Here is a 19,032-nt window from a genome sequence, read left to right as displayed (position 1 = left end):
TCTGTGAGTTCGAGACCAGCCTGGTCTACAAGAGCTAGTTCCAGGACAGGCTCCAAAGCCACAGAGAAACCCTGTCTCAAAAAAAAAAAAAAAAAAGAGAGAGAGAGAGAGAGAGAGAGAGAGAGAGAGAGAGAGAGAGAGAGAAAAGAAAGCCTGTGTCCTCTTCCAGGGTTCAGATGCTGACTCAGTTTTGACGCTAATGCCATCAAAACTCCAATCTTGGCTACTCTCTCTGCAGCCAGTGGCACCGTGACCTGCGGAGGCTTGCTGGTAGAGGCCCTGACCTTTTCACTCACACATCCGGCATCTAGGACATGCTTGTTGATGGAGTGATTGGAACAGAGAGAGTACCTGTCTCCTGTCCTTCCCAGTCTGTAAAAGCTGTTGGGTTTCCTTTTCCCAGTTCCCCAGATTGTTTTGCACACGCGTGAAGGCGTCCATCTGTCTGGTCACCAGGTTGGAGAGAGAATCAGCTTTTTGTCTGATCCTCTTCGCTTCCACCTGTGGGCACAAAGATATGAATGAGTCGGGTTGTCTGCACACAAGCTACCACACTAACTTCAGGACCCGGTGTCACCGTCTGAATTAGTGCCAGCCTTAAGAAGTCAAGAAAGCAGACATTGGCCCTAAAAGCACAAAGCTTACTAGAAAAGATGCAGTGTGCCAAAGAAAGACAGGCAATAGGTCTCCCAAGAATACAGTAAGTTTTGTTAAATTAAAGAGAAGACCCTTTAACTTTTTAAAAACAATAGCTTTATCTATTCATGTAACATATCTATATGGGGATCATTGTGAGTGATGTCAGCTGTAGGTATGCAGATGAACTTAATCCAACTAGGTTGCAATAGCTAAGAATGATGCAGAAAAAAAAAAGCAAACCTTCTGATGACAAACTCTTCTTGTTAGCAGAACAGAGAAATGTATCAAACTCCAGAATAATTCCCCATTGGTTTCAATTTGAGGGTCCCCAGAAGTAAGGAGGAAATATAAAACGTTTCTCTACTAACAGGCTCAAGAACAAGGACTGGGGTCAAGAACAGACAGACAACAGAAAGCACCTATACCCTTCCCAGGACAAAGCAAAAAGTCAATGTTATGGTTTCAATATGGGTCACCACCCACACAGTAAGCATTTGGTTGACAAGGGGTGCTAGCGGGGGTATGGAAAGTCTTTGTGGGGAGGGTGGGAGGCCCTTAGTCCCTGTTATCTCAAAAGGGACTGTGCACACTTGCCTATCTTTTCCTCTGTCCTTTGGAGATGGCCTTCTGCCACCCTTAGCAGAACACAGCTAATGCAGGCGCTGTGCCTTTAAATGTCTGAACTACTCAGCTGAAGGAATCCTTTCCCTAAGAAGTCTGTTGCCTTGGCTGTGCACCATGCTGATGTGATGCTAACATAGTAAACATGGAGAACAATCTTCTGGTCGAACAGCCTTATGAAATCCCTCTAGAAGAAAGGGGCTTCCTGGCCGTTTGTCTGTGGGTGAGGAGCATAGGGTTAGTGGCCTCACCTGAAAGGACAGATCATGGGTTCCCTGGAGCTGAGATGCTGAATCCAGGAGGCGGAGACTGTGTTGATAAGACCTATCTGCTTCAATATCAGCTTGAGTACTGTCCCTTGACAACTGCTGGGCCAGGGACTTGGTGTTTTCTAATCTGTAGGCAGGAAAAGCAGATAGTCAATAATAATGATAGTAATAATAATAATAATGGAGGGAGGAACCTTGTGAACATACTCTTTCTTTCCTTTTCATTTTGGAGACAGAATCTTGCATAGCCTTGGCTGGCCTGAAACTTACTGCATTCCTCCTGCCTCTGCCTCCAAGAACTAGGATTGCAGATATGCACAACCACATGGGGGCAGAGAATACTCTGTAAAAAATCAAAAATTTATCCTGTGGTTTTAAAAATGTGGGCTAGGCATGGGACTCAAAGTGTTCAGGAGACAGAGACAAGTAGATCTCTGTGAGTTCAAGGCTAGCCTGATCTACATAGGAAGTTACAAGCCAGTTAAGGCTGCTCACACTCACTCTTTCTCTTCCCCCTTTGTGTATGTGTGTGTGTGTGTAGTTAGAATAAGGAAAAACAAGCTAGGCTATATGTTAGCTATATGATGCTACAGTCTAAATTTAACCCTTATGGCTTATGTAGGTTTGGCCAGAAAAACTTTTTCAACTGCTGATGATATAAATATGACTTTTCTGTCGTCAGTCCCATCAGATGGATCGATATTTACCTTCACAGACCAGAGGGTAACCATCTCTCCATGCACCGTCATGTCTCAGTTAGAACTTAAGTTTTACTTAGATGTCACAGCCTTTCCTTTCCCAGTCCTAAAAATAGCCCCCAAAGCATTACTCATTGTTATACCCTTCTTATTATTTTTTGGCTCGATCAATATGTTTATTGTCTTTATGGAAAAACCTTCATAGAAAATCGCTTTAGCTCTCAGCAGCTATTCCCGAGCTCTGAGGAAGCTTGCCTTCTTTTGAACAATCCGATCTTTCAACCAGTCCTCTTCCAGGTAAGGGAAAATCTGGTACGGCTCCTCCTCCACCAACACTACCATCACCACCTTCTCCTTCTCTTCTCATTTGTTTTGTCTTTCGAGACAGAGTTTCTCTGTCTTGACTGTCCCTGGCTGTCCTGGAACTCACTTTGTAGACCAGATTGGCCTCTAACTCAATCTGCCTGCCTCTGCCTCTGAGTGCTGTGGTGTGTGTGCACCTCCACTACCCAGCCTCCTCTTCTTCTTAACCTCTCTCTTGGGCTTCTTCTCATAGAATGGATCCTCTTGGGTAGCAGCAGGAGCTTTCTTATGCATTTCCTCCATGACTGGAGTTACGTTGTCCTTTATGTACTGAGAGAACTGTTTCTTAAGAGCATCTCCGTCTTCCTCTATTAGGTAATGCATGTAAGCTGCAATACTCTGACTCATGCTGAGCTCCTGATGGCCTTCTGTGCTGACGTCCCCACTTTCAGAATCACAACCAGGGAGTCATTTGGTCCTATAAGGGGTAGATTATCCTCCATCCACAGTTCCTTCAGGACCCCAAAAAACTTTATTGCCAGTTGTAGTTTGGGCAAGACCTGCATTCAAAAAGCAAGTGAAGGCACCAGGCTGACCACCAATGCTTTCCACACTGTATTCCTCTCCAGTCACCTCCACTTGGCCTTCATAGGTCTTGTCTATTCCAAACCTACCGGGAAGCCTGCGGGCCAGCAGCACGCCAGCACAATAGACTGCGGTATAATTTGTCAGGCCAACTTTCACACTGTGTTTTGGTAGTTCCCGATCATATGCCGTGCAGACTATTGCATCCCCTCGGTTGTGGGGGATGTAGTCTGACAGATAAGATCTCCGTCAGTCACTATCATCATGTGCTGGAGCATGCTGTCCTCATTTTTGCTCTGGATCACCGATCATTTCCCAGCAGAGTTGTCAGTTTTACCCTCTCCCTCCCCTCTAAAGCTCAAAGGCCTCTCTCAGAGTAGGCCTTCCTCTTAACAGCCTTCACACACCATTCTACAGAGCGGAAAGCCACAACTGCAGCTCCACACAGATCTCATTATTATTAATTATCATTATTAATGTATAATTTCAAATTATTATTTTTGTTATTAATGTATAATTTCAAAGAGACGAGATGCTCCTCAAGAGGAAGGATTCAGCTTTTATGGCCCACCCAGAAGGAATCAGTCGAACGTACTTTCCCATAAGACCTTGTACCATGGAGCTGTCCGGGATGCCACTTCCGCCTCCTCCACTCTGAGCCTTGCGGGCCAAGGACAACGCTTGTTGGGAATAGTCCTCGATTTCCCTTGCTAGTTGCTTCATCGTGTTAGCTGACTCAATGTGGCTGAAGACAGTAAAGATCAAGAATTAGAGTTGTCATAGAAAAATCAGCATAGGTTGGTAACATAACTCGTTCCTGCAGACATAGAAAAAGAATGAAGGACTGGGTTTGCTTGTAGAAGCCAATCAGAACTGACGTGAAGGCATGGAGTCAGAGGAAGCATGAAAAGCAGGTGTTCTGGAGAACAGTCTCAGGTCACCACCATGTCACCGCCCTTTGGTGGTCGTCTCCTTTTCTGCCATAGTCAGAGAAGGTATGGAGACGGGAGATGGGAGTGGCTCAGGGCGATAGAACATCGTGTCTATAAGCTGTTTTCCCACAAGCAGAACCCCCAAGGCTTCCCACCCAGAGTCCACATCCCTATTCATTGTGTTGGAACTTTAGAGTGGGCTTCAACTAAGGGGCAATACTTGTCAATAAAATCTCCTATCAATATCTGATCTCCTGGTGTTAGAGGAAGTAGCATTAAAACAGCAAAACCAGGGGCTCAGGAGGCAGCACATGCTACAAAATCAGAAGCCAGCCCCCATGGACTGAATTCCTCTTGAGATTAGCAGAGCCTTTCACTCTGCCTCGCAAAGCTTTTGAACACGATAGGATTTATAGTGAGAAGAAGTCAGGACCAGGAAGCTGCCTGTCGTCTCTGGGGTCCTGCAGCACCAGTTTCCGGGGGGGGGTCCCTTTGTACCCCCCACAAGTGAGTAAACAACTCATTGCTGCTTGTTCTCAGGCTTGGTGTGGGAGTTGAGGAGTCCCTGAAAGCTGCACACACCCGTTTCCAGCGGCTGATTCATTTCACACTGTCAGAGGACTCACGTCGAACATGCACTAAAGCCATCTGTGAGTCATGGAGAAAGCTGGGAAACAAATACTTTTGCTGGCTCCTGCCAAGACGGTCCTGTGGACTGTCTGTCCCCTGCAATACTCTGGAAGCTAAGAGGCTCAGAACTGGCTTCCAGGCTGGGGAGGAGGGCTCGGGAGCCTGGAGGAGGCTAATCTATGTTCTAATCTATGTTTGAGTCCCGAATGTTCCACAGTCTTAAATCACAGAGGCAGTCTGGAGCAGGGGTGCCAAATACTGCTACTTACCTGTCTGCCAATCTTGTGGCTTCCTGAGCCAGACTTCTAAAGCCATTTGGTCCTGCATAGTGCTCTGAGGAATGGATGTTCTATGGGAAGAAAAGAGAATCGGTTAACGTTTTACATTTGACTCTGGAGCCTCAACAGAAGAGCCAGCAGGACTTCTCACTAGCCACACAAGAGCCCTTGCCCTGACACACCAAAGGGCCCTGGTTACCATGATAACTCATTAAAAAGGTGTGCATTGGTAAGAACAAAGTAGCTATTCAATTTCAGAAGAAGGCTATGCAAAATATAGATGCATCTAAAAGTATATCTATTTCTCTGACTTGGTGGTGCACACTTGTAATACTTTGGGGGGAGAAACAGGAAGATCATGATATTGAGGCTAGCCTGGGCTCCATAGTGAGACCCCGCCTCAAAAAATATACATTCTACACATATATATCATGCTGTGTGTGTGTGCATCTGCCTGCACATACACGTGTAAAGGCCAGAAGTTGATCGTGGTTGTCTTTCTTTTTTATTCTCAACCTTATTTTTTGAGACGCTAACAATTTACCAGGTTGGACTGACTGGCCAGTGAGTTTCTGGGATTCTTCTGTCCCTGTCCCCTTCCTAGCACTGGGGTTATCGAGGCATTTACCACCACAACTGGCTCTTCCTGGGCTCTGGGGATCTGAACTCAGGTCTCCACACTGCCACCACAAACACTTACTGAGCCTTCTTCCCTGACCAGTATATTAAGTTTTGACAATACTTATTTAGTGGTAATTGGATCATAGGGAGTTTTTTAGTGATTTTCTACAATAAATACTTTTCAAACGGGGGAGTCAAAACAATATCAATGAGATTTTTTTTATTATTCTATCTGATTATCTTTCAATTTCCTTTCTTATTTAGCTCATTGCTTTGTTTTTGAATCCAGTTTTTGTATACCCCAAGCTGGCCTTAATCTAGCAAAGGCTGACCTTGATCCTGGTCCTCCTGCCTCCGCCAAACTCACTCCCATTTCCTTTATTCATCTCTGCTGTTATTGCTTCTGTCACCCTTGTTGTTTGTTTGGGTTGGCTTTGAGCCAGGATCTCACTGTATAGTGGAGACTGACCTTGAACTTGCTGCTCTTCTGCCTGGGCCTCCTGAGTGCTGAGATCACAGCCATTCTCGACACTAAGCACAGTTACACCACAGCCTCCAAACTCATCAATATAAGGGGCTCAACTATACCTCCCTCTGCTACTGCATCTTGGACTACCAAGGAGCGCGTGCTGATGGCACAGGCACCAGCTCACTCTTTCGCTTTCAGCCCCATGTTCCCATCAGAGTCTCCTTCCACCTCCCTGCTTCCTTCCTTCTTTCTGTTTTCACTCACTCATTAATTCATTTCTTCATCTTTTTTTACACTTACGCAGCAAATAACTACAACAGCTACATACTGCATTAGGGGCAGAGAATACAAATATGAAATAAACTAAATTCCACATAAAGGAAAGAGGAAAGGCAGGATTTTGTCTATTATGAAAATGTGTCTAGAAAGAAATCAACTACAGAGGCGTGTATAATACAGTTCTGTGGGAAATTGCAGGGGCAAAGGACACAGAGATAGATAGATAGATAGATAGATAGATAGATAGATAGATAGATAGATAGATAGATAGATGGTAGAGGATAGATAGACAGATGATAGACAGAGGATGATGATGGATGGATAGATAGATGATAGATAGATAGATAGATAGATAGATAGATAGATAGATAGATAGATAGATAGATGCATCTGATACAAAGAAGAAAAGCCCAGCTACCTGCCAGGTAGATCAAGACATCCAGGGACAGAGAGTGAGCCAGTGAGACCTGTGGAGCAGCCCCCAACATGGCCACAATGAATACCCTAACCAATTAAATACAGAGAGTAAATGCCCTAGCCAGCCGAACATACAGCGTTTTGCAGGGAAGCTTCGTTTTCTGCCAGGCTCAGGCGCATCTGAGAGATGAGCCTGCTTGTATCCTGAACTCGGTTCTGATTCTGACTGCCCAGGGCCTGAATCCTGTCCACAGTCATCTTGAGGTCATCCAGGCGGTTCCGGTAGCTGTTCTCTTGGCTCCTTGCCTTGGCCAGCTGGAGACTGAGAGTTCTCTTGGCACCTGCGCACAAAGAGAAAAAGCAAGACTGATGTAGAATAATGGAGTTAACCCCCAAGGCCGACTAACTTAGAGCTGAATGAGAAAACGCGGGTGATGGACGTTTGTGTGGGTCTTCACCCTGTCACTTAAGCGCCAGGAGACCGTCATATTCAGTACTTTCACCCAGGCAAAGGCTGGCTGCAGATACTGCAGAGCTGACAGCCACAGAAGACTTTGTTTATGACCTAGTGTCACACTTCTTTCTAGGGCACGAATCTCCTAGCTATTAGGGAGTTGGCCTTCCTCACCTTCCGAAATCTGGGCTTCTCTCAGAATGTCCCGAAGGGCCTGCTCAGCCTGCTGCAGTCGGCCTTCCAGCTCTGAGCTGGAGACTGCACCACCGCGACCATTCCCGGCCTGTGAGACCAGGGCTTCCAGGCTCTGAAGCTGCTGGCTAAACTGGCCCATCTGGAAACACACAGGAAAGAATCAGGAGCACAGGATGAGGACCAGGGTTCATCCCCATAACTACAGCGGGTATCCAGGGGACAACAACTAGACAAGCTTGATGTGTCGTGGTGGTTGAGATTTAGACTCTTGAGCTAGACCTACTGAGTGTGGATCCTGGCTCACTACTCTAGGCAGTGACCTTGGCAAGTCATTTTCTTCTCTATACAATTGGGGTGATAAAAAGATAGGGTTATTTCTTGTGCTCAATGGGTTAATATTTACACATGCCCACCAGAACCTGGCATCGGGAAATTTCTAGAAAAGGCTATTGAGGGCTAGAGATGTAGCTCAGTGTTAGAGTACTTGCCTAGCAGACATGAGGTTTAGTTCTTACTACTACGCAAAATGAAAATAAAATGTATAGTTTTTAGCAACATGTGGTGGAACACACCTGTAATCCCGGCACTTGGGAGACAGAGGCAAGAGGATCATGTGTTCAAAGTGACAGCCTCAGATTCCATAGTGAGTCTAAGGCCAGCCTAGGCTACACGAGACCCTCAAACTAGCCTTCTACAGGCTATTAAATAGGTGAATGTGGCTGGGGGGGGGTGCCACATTCCTTCAATTCCAGCACTGGAAGGCAGAGACAGGTGGATCTCTGTGAGTTCAAGGCCAGCCTGGACTGCAGAACGAGTTCCAGGACAGGCTCCAAAGCTACGGAGAAACTCTGTCTCGAAAAAACCAAAACAAAATCCAAAAAGCAACACCAAAAAAACCCAACCAATCAAACAAGCAAAAACCCTAAAACCAGATTAAGGGACTGCAGAGATGACTCAGTGGTTAAGACCATGTGTTGACCTGGGTTTAGTTCCCAATCCCGCATGGTAGTAACTCCAGTTCTAAAGGATCTAATGCTTTCTTTGGTTCTCTGTGAGCACCAGGCACACCTGAGATGCACAGACTTACGCACACGCAGGCAAAACACCCATACACATTTTAAAACAATAATTTAAAAAAAAATCTTTAAAAAAACTAGATTGTTTACATATGAAGTTCAATTTGTCCCTTAATCATTAATAATTATTAGTAATTATCAATATCAAGTTCATTCATCTCTGAAGTTTAAGTTTTTATTGAATTTTATCATTTTATTTTTTGATACAGGGTCTCATCTGTAGACCAGGCTGGTCTGAAACTTACTAGTTAGCTCAGGATTGCCTGAAACTCTGGGCGATGGTCTCAGCCTCCAGCAGGCTGGGAAGGCAAACCTGAGTCGCCGTGATCTGCTCTAGAACTTGTTTTATAAGATCATGTCTTGGAGTCGGAGGGAACCTTGCTAGAAGTGGCACATTACAGTAGGGTCTTCCTTTGCCTTCTGTTGCTGTGGTAAATACCATGACCAAAAGCAACTTGGAGAGGAAAGGGTTTATTTCATTTTGCTGCTTATAGTTCACAATAAAGGGAAGTCAGAGCAGGAATACCAGGCAGGAACAGGAGCAGAAGCTATCGGAGAACGCTGCTTAATGGCTTGCTCTCCACGCCTTACTCGGCTTTTCTTATACAGCCCAGGACCTCCTGCTCAGGGCTGGCACCAACCAGAGTGGTTGGCTTCTCCCTCAGTCATCACTAATTGAGAAACTGTCCCACAGATTGCCTCCAGGTAATCTGAGGGGGGCATTTTCTCAGTTGAGGCTCCTCATTTCAGGTGATTCTAATCTGTGTCAAGTTGACAAAAAAAAAAAAAATTACCAGGACAAATGGAAAGACTCTGGGGGACATGAGCGTCACTCCCGATCCCATGTGGTGTGCCACTTTGAAAAACATCACAAGTATTTTCAGACAGTAACCCTTGAGAACTGAATTCGGAATACTTTCCTCCCCGGCTTCACTAAGTTGTCCTGAGTACAAAGTGAGACGGGATCTGCCAGAAGGTGTTGAAAATGGTATATATGAGAATGGGAAGCTACTGCAAAATTATTACATGCAATGTTTCTAGTATAGTTTAACTTTTTTTTTTTACTGTATTTATGGTATGTGTGTTTGAGTGCATGTGTGTATACGCATGCCAGGGAGGCCAACACCTGGGAGGGAGGTGGCTTATTCCTTTCCATGGCTCTAGGGATTGGACTCAGGGTTTCCACAGAGCCATTTTACACCCATAGCAGGTTTTTTTTTTTTTAAAGTAACACAAATACCAATGCCCAGGAAATTTGGGGTTTGTACACCTGTGACAGAACCAGGGCACAGAGTCATTCAGAATCTGTCCGCCTGGGGCTGGGGGCTGGGAAGGAGAAGCAGGCTTACCTGAATCTTCACTTGATCATAACAAGCGGGACAACTGGTCAGTGCTGCTTGCTCACAGTTGAGGCCTCCGAAGCCTGCCTTGCAAACACAGCTGCCGTCACTCCGACACTCTCCAGGCTCCGAGCCCGCGGGGTTGCAGTTGCAGGCTAAGAGATAAGAGGCAGATAAATGGTGCCCTTCCACCCCACTCATCCCAGAAAAGGAGGTGTGGCAAGGGAAAAGGACCTTGTCCTGCCCCTGTCACTCACACCACGTCAGGTCTCTCCATGGCTGTGGCCTCAAACACATTCCTATACAAGTAAGTCGTGAATGAAGAGGCACCAGGATGGCCCTCATCTTCCTCCTACCGGGCACTTTGCTGGCACCCTGATTTTGCGTATAAAGTACATTTCTTTAGGGCCTATTTTGAGCCTGATGTAAACACTGCCCTCTGTTTTCCTGATGAGGAATGGGAGCTCAGAGAGGTTGTATAATTCTCTCAGGTCCTAGAACAAACAAACGGCAAGGGACCTTGAGGGCTCAGAAAAGCCAATGTTCCTTTCCTGGCGCTGCAGGAAAGGCCAGGGGACCAGCTTCTGTTTAGGAGGCAAGGATGTCCCAGTTGGTGAGGGGCTGCTCTCTCTCGGAGCTGCGTGTCCTGTATTTCACGCACATCTTTCCCATGCCTCTTCCTTTTTTAGCAATGAACTCCCAGGAGTTCTCTTCAGTGCCTCTTTAGTACTGGGGTGCGAACTGCAGCAAATGGCAGGGCCTAGACAGCTAAGTGAAGAAGTCTATGGTCTAATTTTAATGAAATGCAAAATGAGGAAAGGGTTAATTTATGTACCTTTGTGTCTATTTACTTTTAAAACAAAAGCAAAACAAGGTCTTCCTCAGTAGCTCAGCCTCTAACTCAGAAATGTCTTGCCTTAGCCTCATGAGTGCTGGGATTATAAGCATGAACACCACATCTAGTCACAGGGTCCTCAGGCACCTTCAGGTAGACACGCTGGTGTCTGGATCTGATAACAGGGACACTTCTAAGTGCCCGACTCCAGAGTTACCATGAGCATCCATGTTTAAGGGCTGAATGTGGGCCTGGACTCTAACGCTGAGCTGAGAAATGCACCTGCTCACTAAGGCTTTGATCTCAAGCAGCCCTTGTCCCCCTCCTCCCAGCCCCCCAGCCCCTGCAACAGCTGCTTTGAAGCCGGGCTTCCTCAGGAGCACTTCCAAGAGTTACCTTCTGTACATACTCACACTGACTTCCTGAGAGGGTCTCTCAAACAGCTTAATGACCTGCCCCCTCCCCACTTCCGTTTGTTCAGCTCAATTGTCCTTTATTGCTCTCCGGTGACAGGTCTGGCGGCTTCTTTTCTGCCTACCTGCCTTGGGGTTGGGCAGAGGATGTGGCCCCACTTTATCTGCTCTTCCCTTCAGGAATGTAAACCTGACCTTTTTAACTTCTCCCACCCAGGTTTAACCATTTGAGAGCTCTGAGCACCAGTTCCAGAGTCTGGTGCAGGGGCCACTGCTCTAAGGCTTCTGGCAGTGAATGGTGCAGATTGGTCAGGAGCCAGTCTGGTCATGGACCAGCTGCCTCACGATATTAGTCTCCTTGTCTGTCATTTGCATCCGTTTATAGACTCTAGCAAGTTCATATGTGTTTACATATGTGCACGCATACATGCGCGCGCGCGCACACACACACACACACACACACACACACACACACACGGGGGGGGGGCTTAATTTGTCTGGGATATAGTCCTACCTCGGCACTTGTCTGCTGGGTTGGGAGCCAACGGGTCCCCGAAATAACCTGCCTTGCACTGGTCACAGTAGACACCTGCTGTGTTGTAGATGCATTTCAAGCACCTGCCTGTCAGCCGGTCACAGTTCCCAGAGGCATTGGGGTCCACATTATTGTTGCATTGGCAGCGCTGACAAGGCCTGACTGGACCACGTTCCCCAAAGGGATCCCCGAAATAGCCATCAGCACAGAGCTCACAGCGGGCACCTGGGAAGGAACCAAGGAAGATGTGGTCACCCCAGATGGTTACCTAACAGCAGCGGGACCAGAGAGAGAGGTCTAAGGCTCCGGGCAGAAGAATCTGGCAGATGCATTGTGGTAGTTTGAATGAAAATAGCCCCATAGGCTCATAAGGATTGGCACCATTAGGAGGTGTAGCATTGGAGCAGATGTGGTTTTGTTGGAGGAAGTGTGCCACTGGGAGTGGGCTTTGAGGTTTCAGATGCTCAAGCCAGGCCCAGTGTGTCACTGTCTCTTCCTGCTGCCTTCGGATCCAAACGCAGAACTCTCATCTCCCTCTCCAGCACCATGTCTGCCTGTGTGTACCATGCTTCCCACCATGATAGTAATGGACTAAACCTCTGAACGGTAAGCCAGCCCCAGTTAAAAATTTTCCTGTATGATAGTTGCCATGGTCATGGTTTCTTCACAACACCACCCTAGCTAAGATAGGCATTAAACCCAGGCCCCCAGGACAGTGCCCTCAGGAACAGGTGTGTGTGGCAGGGGTCGGGCCTGCCATTTGATGGCCTTGGTCACCATGGGTTAGAACATTGCAGCACCACAAAGAGGCTTAGTTAGCTAGTTGGGTCAAAGCCAACAGAGGGGCAAAGGCAGTGAAATTTCAATGATATCAAGGCTGCTGCGGAGCACTTAGTTCTTCAGATTGAGAGGCATGTGACACTCAGGGGCACTGAGTCCTCCTCATGAGGAAATAACATAATCCGGGACTATGGACGTAGCTCAGAGAGTAGATTACTGGCCTCGCACACACAAACTCTGGGTTTGATCCCTCAGGATTGGTAGCACACACCTCTACTCCCAACAAGTGGGAGGTGGAGGCAAGAGACTAGAATCCAAGGTCAGGGTTGGAGAGATGGCAACGGTGGTTAGCAGCATGTGCTCCTGTTGGGGACCCCAGTTCAGTTCTCAGCGTCCACGTCAGATGGCTCGCAACGACCTGACTAGCTTCAGGGGATCCGATGGCCTCTGGTACCTCAGTGGGTACCTGCACTCATGCGCACATACTCCCCTTACACAGATAATTAAAAATATTTTTTTCAAAAGGAGTTCAAGGTCATCCTTAAAAACTAAGTTCAAGGCCAGCTCAGGCTACTGGAGACCCTGGAGGAGCAGAGGGCTTTAGACCTCCTGTTTACTTGGTCTGAACCTTTCATTCCCTAAACAAACACACAGGACTGTTAACAAACCAGCACTGTGCCCCCCCCCCCATAACTGCACCAGCCCCTGCTCAATTGGCAACCCCGCTCAGGTACCACATATCCTTAGCTTTAGAGTGTGCACATTTTGATTAATCCGAAGCAACAATAACTTCCCAGAAAGTCTCCAGGATGGAAGCTATTCATAGTCCACGGCATCAGCCCAGGGAGAAGCTGACTGAAGGCCACTTTGCTGGCCTTACCTGTGACCCCAGGGGGACAGTTGTTGCACACCACCTCCTCCGTCTCAGGCATCACTGAACAGCTGAAGCCATTGTGACAGGGGCATGGCTTGCAGCTCCGGGGGTCGTGTGGGTCATTGTAGAAACCAATGGGACAGTCAGCACACTCAATGTCCGGGTTCTCATCCCCTGCATAGCAATCTCCTGGAAGGTCGGAGAGAGAAATGGCAGAGTCAGACAAAATATCTCCTTCCATGTGGATGAATGTGGGGATCAGATTACAGAGCCCCAAGTCTTCCCAAAGCTTCCCCCAGCATCCGAACCCTGGCATTCATCTCCAGCCATAAACCAAATATAAACGTGGCCACCACCTTGGGTCTCACCCCCACCCCTCACATTCTATAGACACACACTTCCTCACCATCCATAGCATAACACTGTTCCCCTGTCCTTCACGGTCATACCATTTGCTGGCACCCCCAGCCAGACCCTGACTGGCCTTTGATCTCCCCACATAATACCTGCAACTCAACACCAATTCCCCCGCCTTGCCCTGAACATGACAGTCATTTCCTGTAACCTGGCACCTTTCTCTCACAATCCTGTGGCATTTCCATAACAAAAGCGGTCAAGTGTACTATCGCCACGTCCATCTCCCTTGACCTCAGTCCCATGCGCCCCATTCTTTTCCCATCTCCTGAGTGAATTCGGGTGTGGTATTTCTTCCCCAGCTCTCGCCTCCACGGGAGAGCCACTCAGCTGGCTCTGCCCCCAGACACCTGGTCCAGGTTTCACTCACCTGTGTCTGGATCGCAGGCCCCGCCCCCTTGGCAGTTACAAGGAATACAGGAGCCAAAAGGCCCCAGTCTCGCTGAATCTCTCTTGTAGCCAGAGGCACAATCCTGGCAGAATTGTCCCTTGTACCCCACAGGGCATACACAATGTTCAACCCAGGGTGCCGGGGCTCCAGAGACAGGGCGGGCTGAAACCAGGGTCACGTTGTCAATGTAGCCCGTACCTGCAAGAGAAAGCAGAAACCAGAAGTAGCAAGGTCTAAAGCCATGACAGAGAATGGTGGCTGGCCCAGGCCTGTAGTCCCAGCACACTGTGGGGCAGAGGCAGGAGAATCTCTGCAAACTCAAGGCCAGCCTTGTTCAAGACCAGCCAGGGTTTCATTTTCTCTACCCAGGTGGTGTTCACACATGGTACGTGGGCAGCTACAGCAGTTGCTGTCTGGACTCTGGAGTCAGGAAAATGAGGGTCTAAATTGTGGCTGGATCCACATTAACTGTGTGAATTTGGCAAATTCCTTGACTTCTCCAGACTTCCTGTCCTCAGTCTAGTAGAGACGTGGTAGCATTATCTGGCCCCTTGGTTCGTTGTGAGAATTAAATGGAACACTGCGTGACATGATGTACCTGGCAAACAGTAACAACCCAACTCCTACTCCCCACTGTCTCCATGGCATTAGGGACATGGACATGGCAGAGCAGCCACACTTCCTTGGACACAGTGTTTAGCAGTGTGAGGAACGGAACTCCCCTTTAAATAATTGCAGGTGGGATTAGAAGGCCCGACATAGGAAGGTCACAGCAGCGAATTAGCAGAAGACGTGTTCAAACACAGTAGCACTGAGCCTAACAACGCGAGGAATAAACGGGGCTGTAGCGAAACACAGTCATCATAACTGAACTGAAGAGACTCTTAGCAAAGAAGTTACTTGCTATTCATTTATTTCTATTCATGAGAGCCAACCTCGAGCTAGAGAAACGCTCCTTTTAGGAAAAAAAAAAACATATATAAAACACAGACTCAACCTCAAGGGGCCTGTCTCCTTACTTGGAGCCTGCCCCCATGGGATGTGGAAGCAGATGACACTCAAACCAGGGAAGAATGGGATCATTTGCCCTCTCTCTCAGTCACTTACTGTACTCTCCGTAGGTAGCTCGGATCATCAGGGCGGTGAGGTTCCGCAGTAACCTTCGGTACTCAAAATAACTCAGCTGGGGGCTCCAGTGACTGCTTGGATGCTCATTTAACCTGCAGAATTGAACATTTTTCAGGGCTCACAAATCAAGTCATGCCACCTTGCTCACCTGATACAAATGGCGCCCGAGAAGGTAGGAACTGTTAGGTTCTGGAGCCCTGCCTGGGGGAAGGCTTCTGGTAGAGAGCATCTTGGGGTTTTCTCTGTTTACTAGGAGGTCAAATCCCACAGGGAGCACTGGAAGGGGTGCAGTGTATATGCTCCCCGGAGTCACCGCAACCTGGTCCCAAACCCTTCGACACACTGTATTCTTAACCATTGCATAGCCCGGTACTAAACACACTTGACTTCCCCAAGTGCTGGCCCTCGAAAGTTATTCTCTGTTCTTAGTTCTGTTCTTGAATGATTCACTTGTCAGCTGAGCACATCTCACTGGTTCTTTCCAAATGTCCAAATCTATACCTTTCCTGAATCGTCCTGTAAGTAAGTGCTGGGGATCAAACCCAGGCCACACACACAGAGAGACACACGCACGCACACGCACATGGCAAGTGCTCTACCATTGAGATGCATCTGCCGTAGAATGCCTTCATGCATTTACTAGTAGCCTCTGTGCTCATGTTCCGGTTTCTTTTTACTAGACTATTTATCGCAAGAAAAACCCTTTCATTTCATTCACTGACTGGTTGGTTAAAGAAGATTTGGCTGTGGGGCTGGGAATGCAGCTCAGTGGTAGAGTATTTGCCTAACCCTGCATTCAACCCAGCATTACAGTGAAAGAATAAATTCATGAAAACAACAACAACAACAAAGTTGACTGTGACCTTGGCTTGGACGGGGAAGTTAAGGGCCTGGAGGAAAAGCAAACTAGGTAGTGGTGCTCGCCATTGAGTCAGGGAGCCTGAGTGAGCAATAACAATACGGTGCAGAAAGTGTTGTTAGCAGCTCACACACAGAACACCAGAGAAATGGATGATGTCTGTAACTTTGCCTGGGTTTGGAGAAAGCTCATACAAAGAAAGCATGTAAGCTGAACCCCAGAGAACCTCGCTAGGTTGAGGATGTGAGAATCCAGCCAGGAAGGGTGTGTACATATCATCAGAGTAAGAAACACTCAGTTAATTGTGTGTGTGCTATGCGTCTGTCTCTCTCTGACCCTACTGCTTCTACTTCAGGTTGGCCCCCACAGTCCCTCACTGGTCCATTGTGAATGTCTTCTGTCAGTTCCGTTAAGAACTTTACCCAGGACTGGGGAAACGGCTCTGAAGGTACAGTGCCTGCCATGCAAGCACAAAGACTTGCTTTTAAATCCCCGGGACTTGTGTAAAGTGTGTGCAGTGGCACATGTCTGTAATCACAGAGCTTTGACGGCCAGGTGGGAGGTGGAAACAGGAGAATCCCAGGGAGCTTGAGGGCAGGCTAAGTGCTTGTAACTACAAACAGCAAAGAGAGGGGGCGATTCAGAGATCAAACTCTGGTTTCCAGATCTGAGCAGCAAGCGCTTCTATCTGACAAATCTCACTATGTATCCCAGGCTGTCCTGGAACTCACTCTGACCAGGCTGGCCTTGAACTCACAGAGATCAGAGATCTGCCGGCCTCTACTTTCTAAGTACTGCCACCACTCCCAAGGACACATCTTGACGTATTATAGCCTCTTGGTGGCTTTCCATCATCTTGCCAGCATAGACAAGATCTAAGCGCTCTGAAATGATACCTAAGGTATAGCCCGATAAGTACTCTCCAGATTTTTCAACCTGATTTATCTATCTCCCTTTTACATGCTATCTTCAAACCACGAAAATATCCTCTATGGGCTCAGTGGTGAAGAGCACCAGCTGCTCTTCCAGAGGAACTGGGTTTAGTTCCCAGCACCCACACGACAGTTCACAACCATCTACTTCTAGTTCCAGGATCCAACAGCATCTCTGGGCTCTGATGACACCAGGCTCGCGCGCGCGCGCGTGTGTGTGTGTGTGTGTGTGTAAAATTTGCCCCTATATAATGACTCTGCACATCCTCAGAAGTTCACACATGGATGGAGGTTGTCCTTCTCTAATTTTTCTTCCTGGAAAAGCCTTGTGTATCCTTCCATTGAGGCTGACACACCTGAAGCCTTGCGAAACTCTCCTTGGTGACTCCAGGCATACCCAAGCTCCTTCCAAAATGAACGCACTCCACCACGAGAGCAGCTACTGGGTTGTACTGCGCTTGTTTTTAGGTGTGTTATAATATCTCACCAGACCCCAAGCTCTGGCAGGACCAAGTTCCTATTCCATCTTTCCTTCCTACCCTCTAACACAATCCGGAGCACTGAGTGGACACAGCTTCCTGCCCCTGCCTCTCTGGACACACCACTCCAGAGTCACTCCTATAGGATGATGCAGTCTCTCCGATGTCCCCTATGCCAGTTTCTCTGGCCTCAGTCCTCCCCATCCCCTTCACTTCACTTCTCGCTCCACTCATGTTCAACTGCTGGGAGTGTCACGTGCACGTCCTCTGGCTGTTAGCCGACCCCTCTTCCCTTCCTTCGAGATGGCTCTCCATGCTTGCCTCGTCTTCTTGAGACACCCCTATCGTTCCAGTACAGCTGTACCTCCTGTGTTCGTTCAGAATACCTGTGTCCACCCTGTCATCTCAGTCACCATCTGGTGGTACTGCCATCATTTCTTCCCCATGACTGTGAACCTGTCAGCTACCGGAGGGAAGGAACTGTGTCCTGTTTCCGCAGGTATCAACCGTGTCTGGTAACTCCTGGGGCTCAGAAGAGCTTACCGGATGAAAGTACGCCTGTGTGAGCGCAGGAACAAGGGACTCACGCCTTACACTGTTTGGTGTGCCGGGGGCCCTCTTTTTACCTGAATGTGTAAGTCTTCGTGATCCCGCAGGGAAGTGACTTGCCAAGAGGCATCAGGGGAGCTCTGATCTGTAGCCCAGCACCTTCCAGGATCACATCGTAAGCTGATGGGTGTCTACCTCCTCTGTCCACGCGGTAGTCAAAAGACAGGCTCTGCCCATAACTCACTTGCTGATTACCAAGAAACTTGGCTGTGAAATAGATTTTTGAAAGATCAGTGGTACTGCTGGGAAGGCAAATACATGCACAAACTGGATTAATGTTGTCAGTTTCTGTGAGAGTCCTGTGTGACCTACCCACCCCTCTTCTATCTCAAAGCTCCCTGACAAAAGGGTCAGTAAGTGTCATGGTTGTGACATGTGCATGATATGTTGGCTGCGGAAGCGGTGCTGAAAGAGCCTCGTCATAAGATAATTCTACCTATTAGATGGCTCACGGCGTGACCATCGCAGACAGGCTGGTGTACAAAGATCCAGGAAGACAGCCATTTGTTACAAAGTGATTTATATTTTAGGGAATGCTTCTGCAGACATCACATTTGTGTGTATGTGTTGGTGTGCGTGTTCTTCTATGTGTATAGGTGAGCATGAATAAGTGTGTGTACACATATGTGAACAGGCATGTGGAGGCTGGATATTGATGTTGGGTGTCTTCCTCAATCACTTTGCACACAAGTTTTGGAAACATGGTCTCTCATGGAGCCTGGAACTCATCAACTAGGCAAGCCTCTCTGGTTAGCAAGCCCCAGAGATTCTTATGTCTCTACTGTTCTAGGGTTGGGGTTACAGGCATGTACCACTGTGACCAGCTTCCGTGTGAATGCTTAGCATTCAAATCCACGTCCTTATGCTCGCTCAAACACTTTAGAGACTAAGCCATCTCCCCAGCTCTACACGCATTTGATGGCAATAATTCCCAGCTATTGGCATGCCCATTCTCATTGAATAGTTGAGAGGACTGA

The 19,032-nt window shown here is 47.8% G+C and overlaps 1 protein-coding gene and 1 pseudogene across 1 annotated transcript in view; both read right to left on the bottom strand.

Moving 5' to 3' along the window:
* Positions 1–19,032, bottom strand: part of Lamc2 (laminin subunit gamma 2) — a 64,739-nt gene that overhangs the window by 8,116 nt on the left and 37,591 nt on the right. The window contains exons 7-18 of the mRNA XM_050135344.1: positions 18,073–18,262; positions 15,156–15,268; positions 14,028–14,246; positions 13,250–13,432; positions 11,569–11,814; positions 9,816–9,961; positions 7,370–7,529; positions 6,877–7,082; positions 4,947–5,026; positions 3,711–3,860; positions 1,512–1,656; positions 352–501 (exon numbers count right to left, since the gene is read on the bottom strand). Coding sequence (XP_049991301.1) covers positions 352–501; positions 1,512–1,656; positions 3,711–3,860; positions 4,947–5,026; positions 6,877–7,082; positions 7,370–7,529; positions 9,816–9,961; positions 11,569–11,814; positions 13,250–13,432; positions 14,028–14,246; positions 15,156–15,268; positions 18,073–18,262 — 1,988 coding nt within the window. The remainder of the gene's footprint in view (positions 1–351; positions 502–1,511; positions 1,657–3,710; positions 3,861–4,946; positions 5,027–6,876; positions 7,083–7,369; positions 7,530–9,815; positions 9,962–11,568; positions 11,815–13,249; positions 13,433–14,027; positions 14,247–15,155; positions 15,269–18,072; positions 18,263–19,032) is intronic.
* Positions 1,672–3,560, bottom strand: LOC126497214 (60S ribosomal protein L5-like; annotated as a pseudogene).

This window comes from Alexandromys fortis, unplaced genomic scaffold (assembly GCF_014885135.2).
Source record: "Alexandromys fortis isolate MF-2015 unplaced genomic scaffold, M_Fortis_MF-2015_v1.1 scaffold_21, whole genome shotgun sequence".
Lineage (NCBI taxonomy): Eukaryota > Metazoa > Chordata > Mammalia > Rodentia > Cricetidae > Alexandromys > Alexandromys fortis.
The sequence above is the reverse complement of the archived record's forward strand: the minus strand, read 5'-3'. Positions and strand labels throughout refer to the sequence as shown.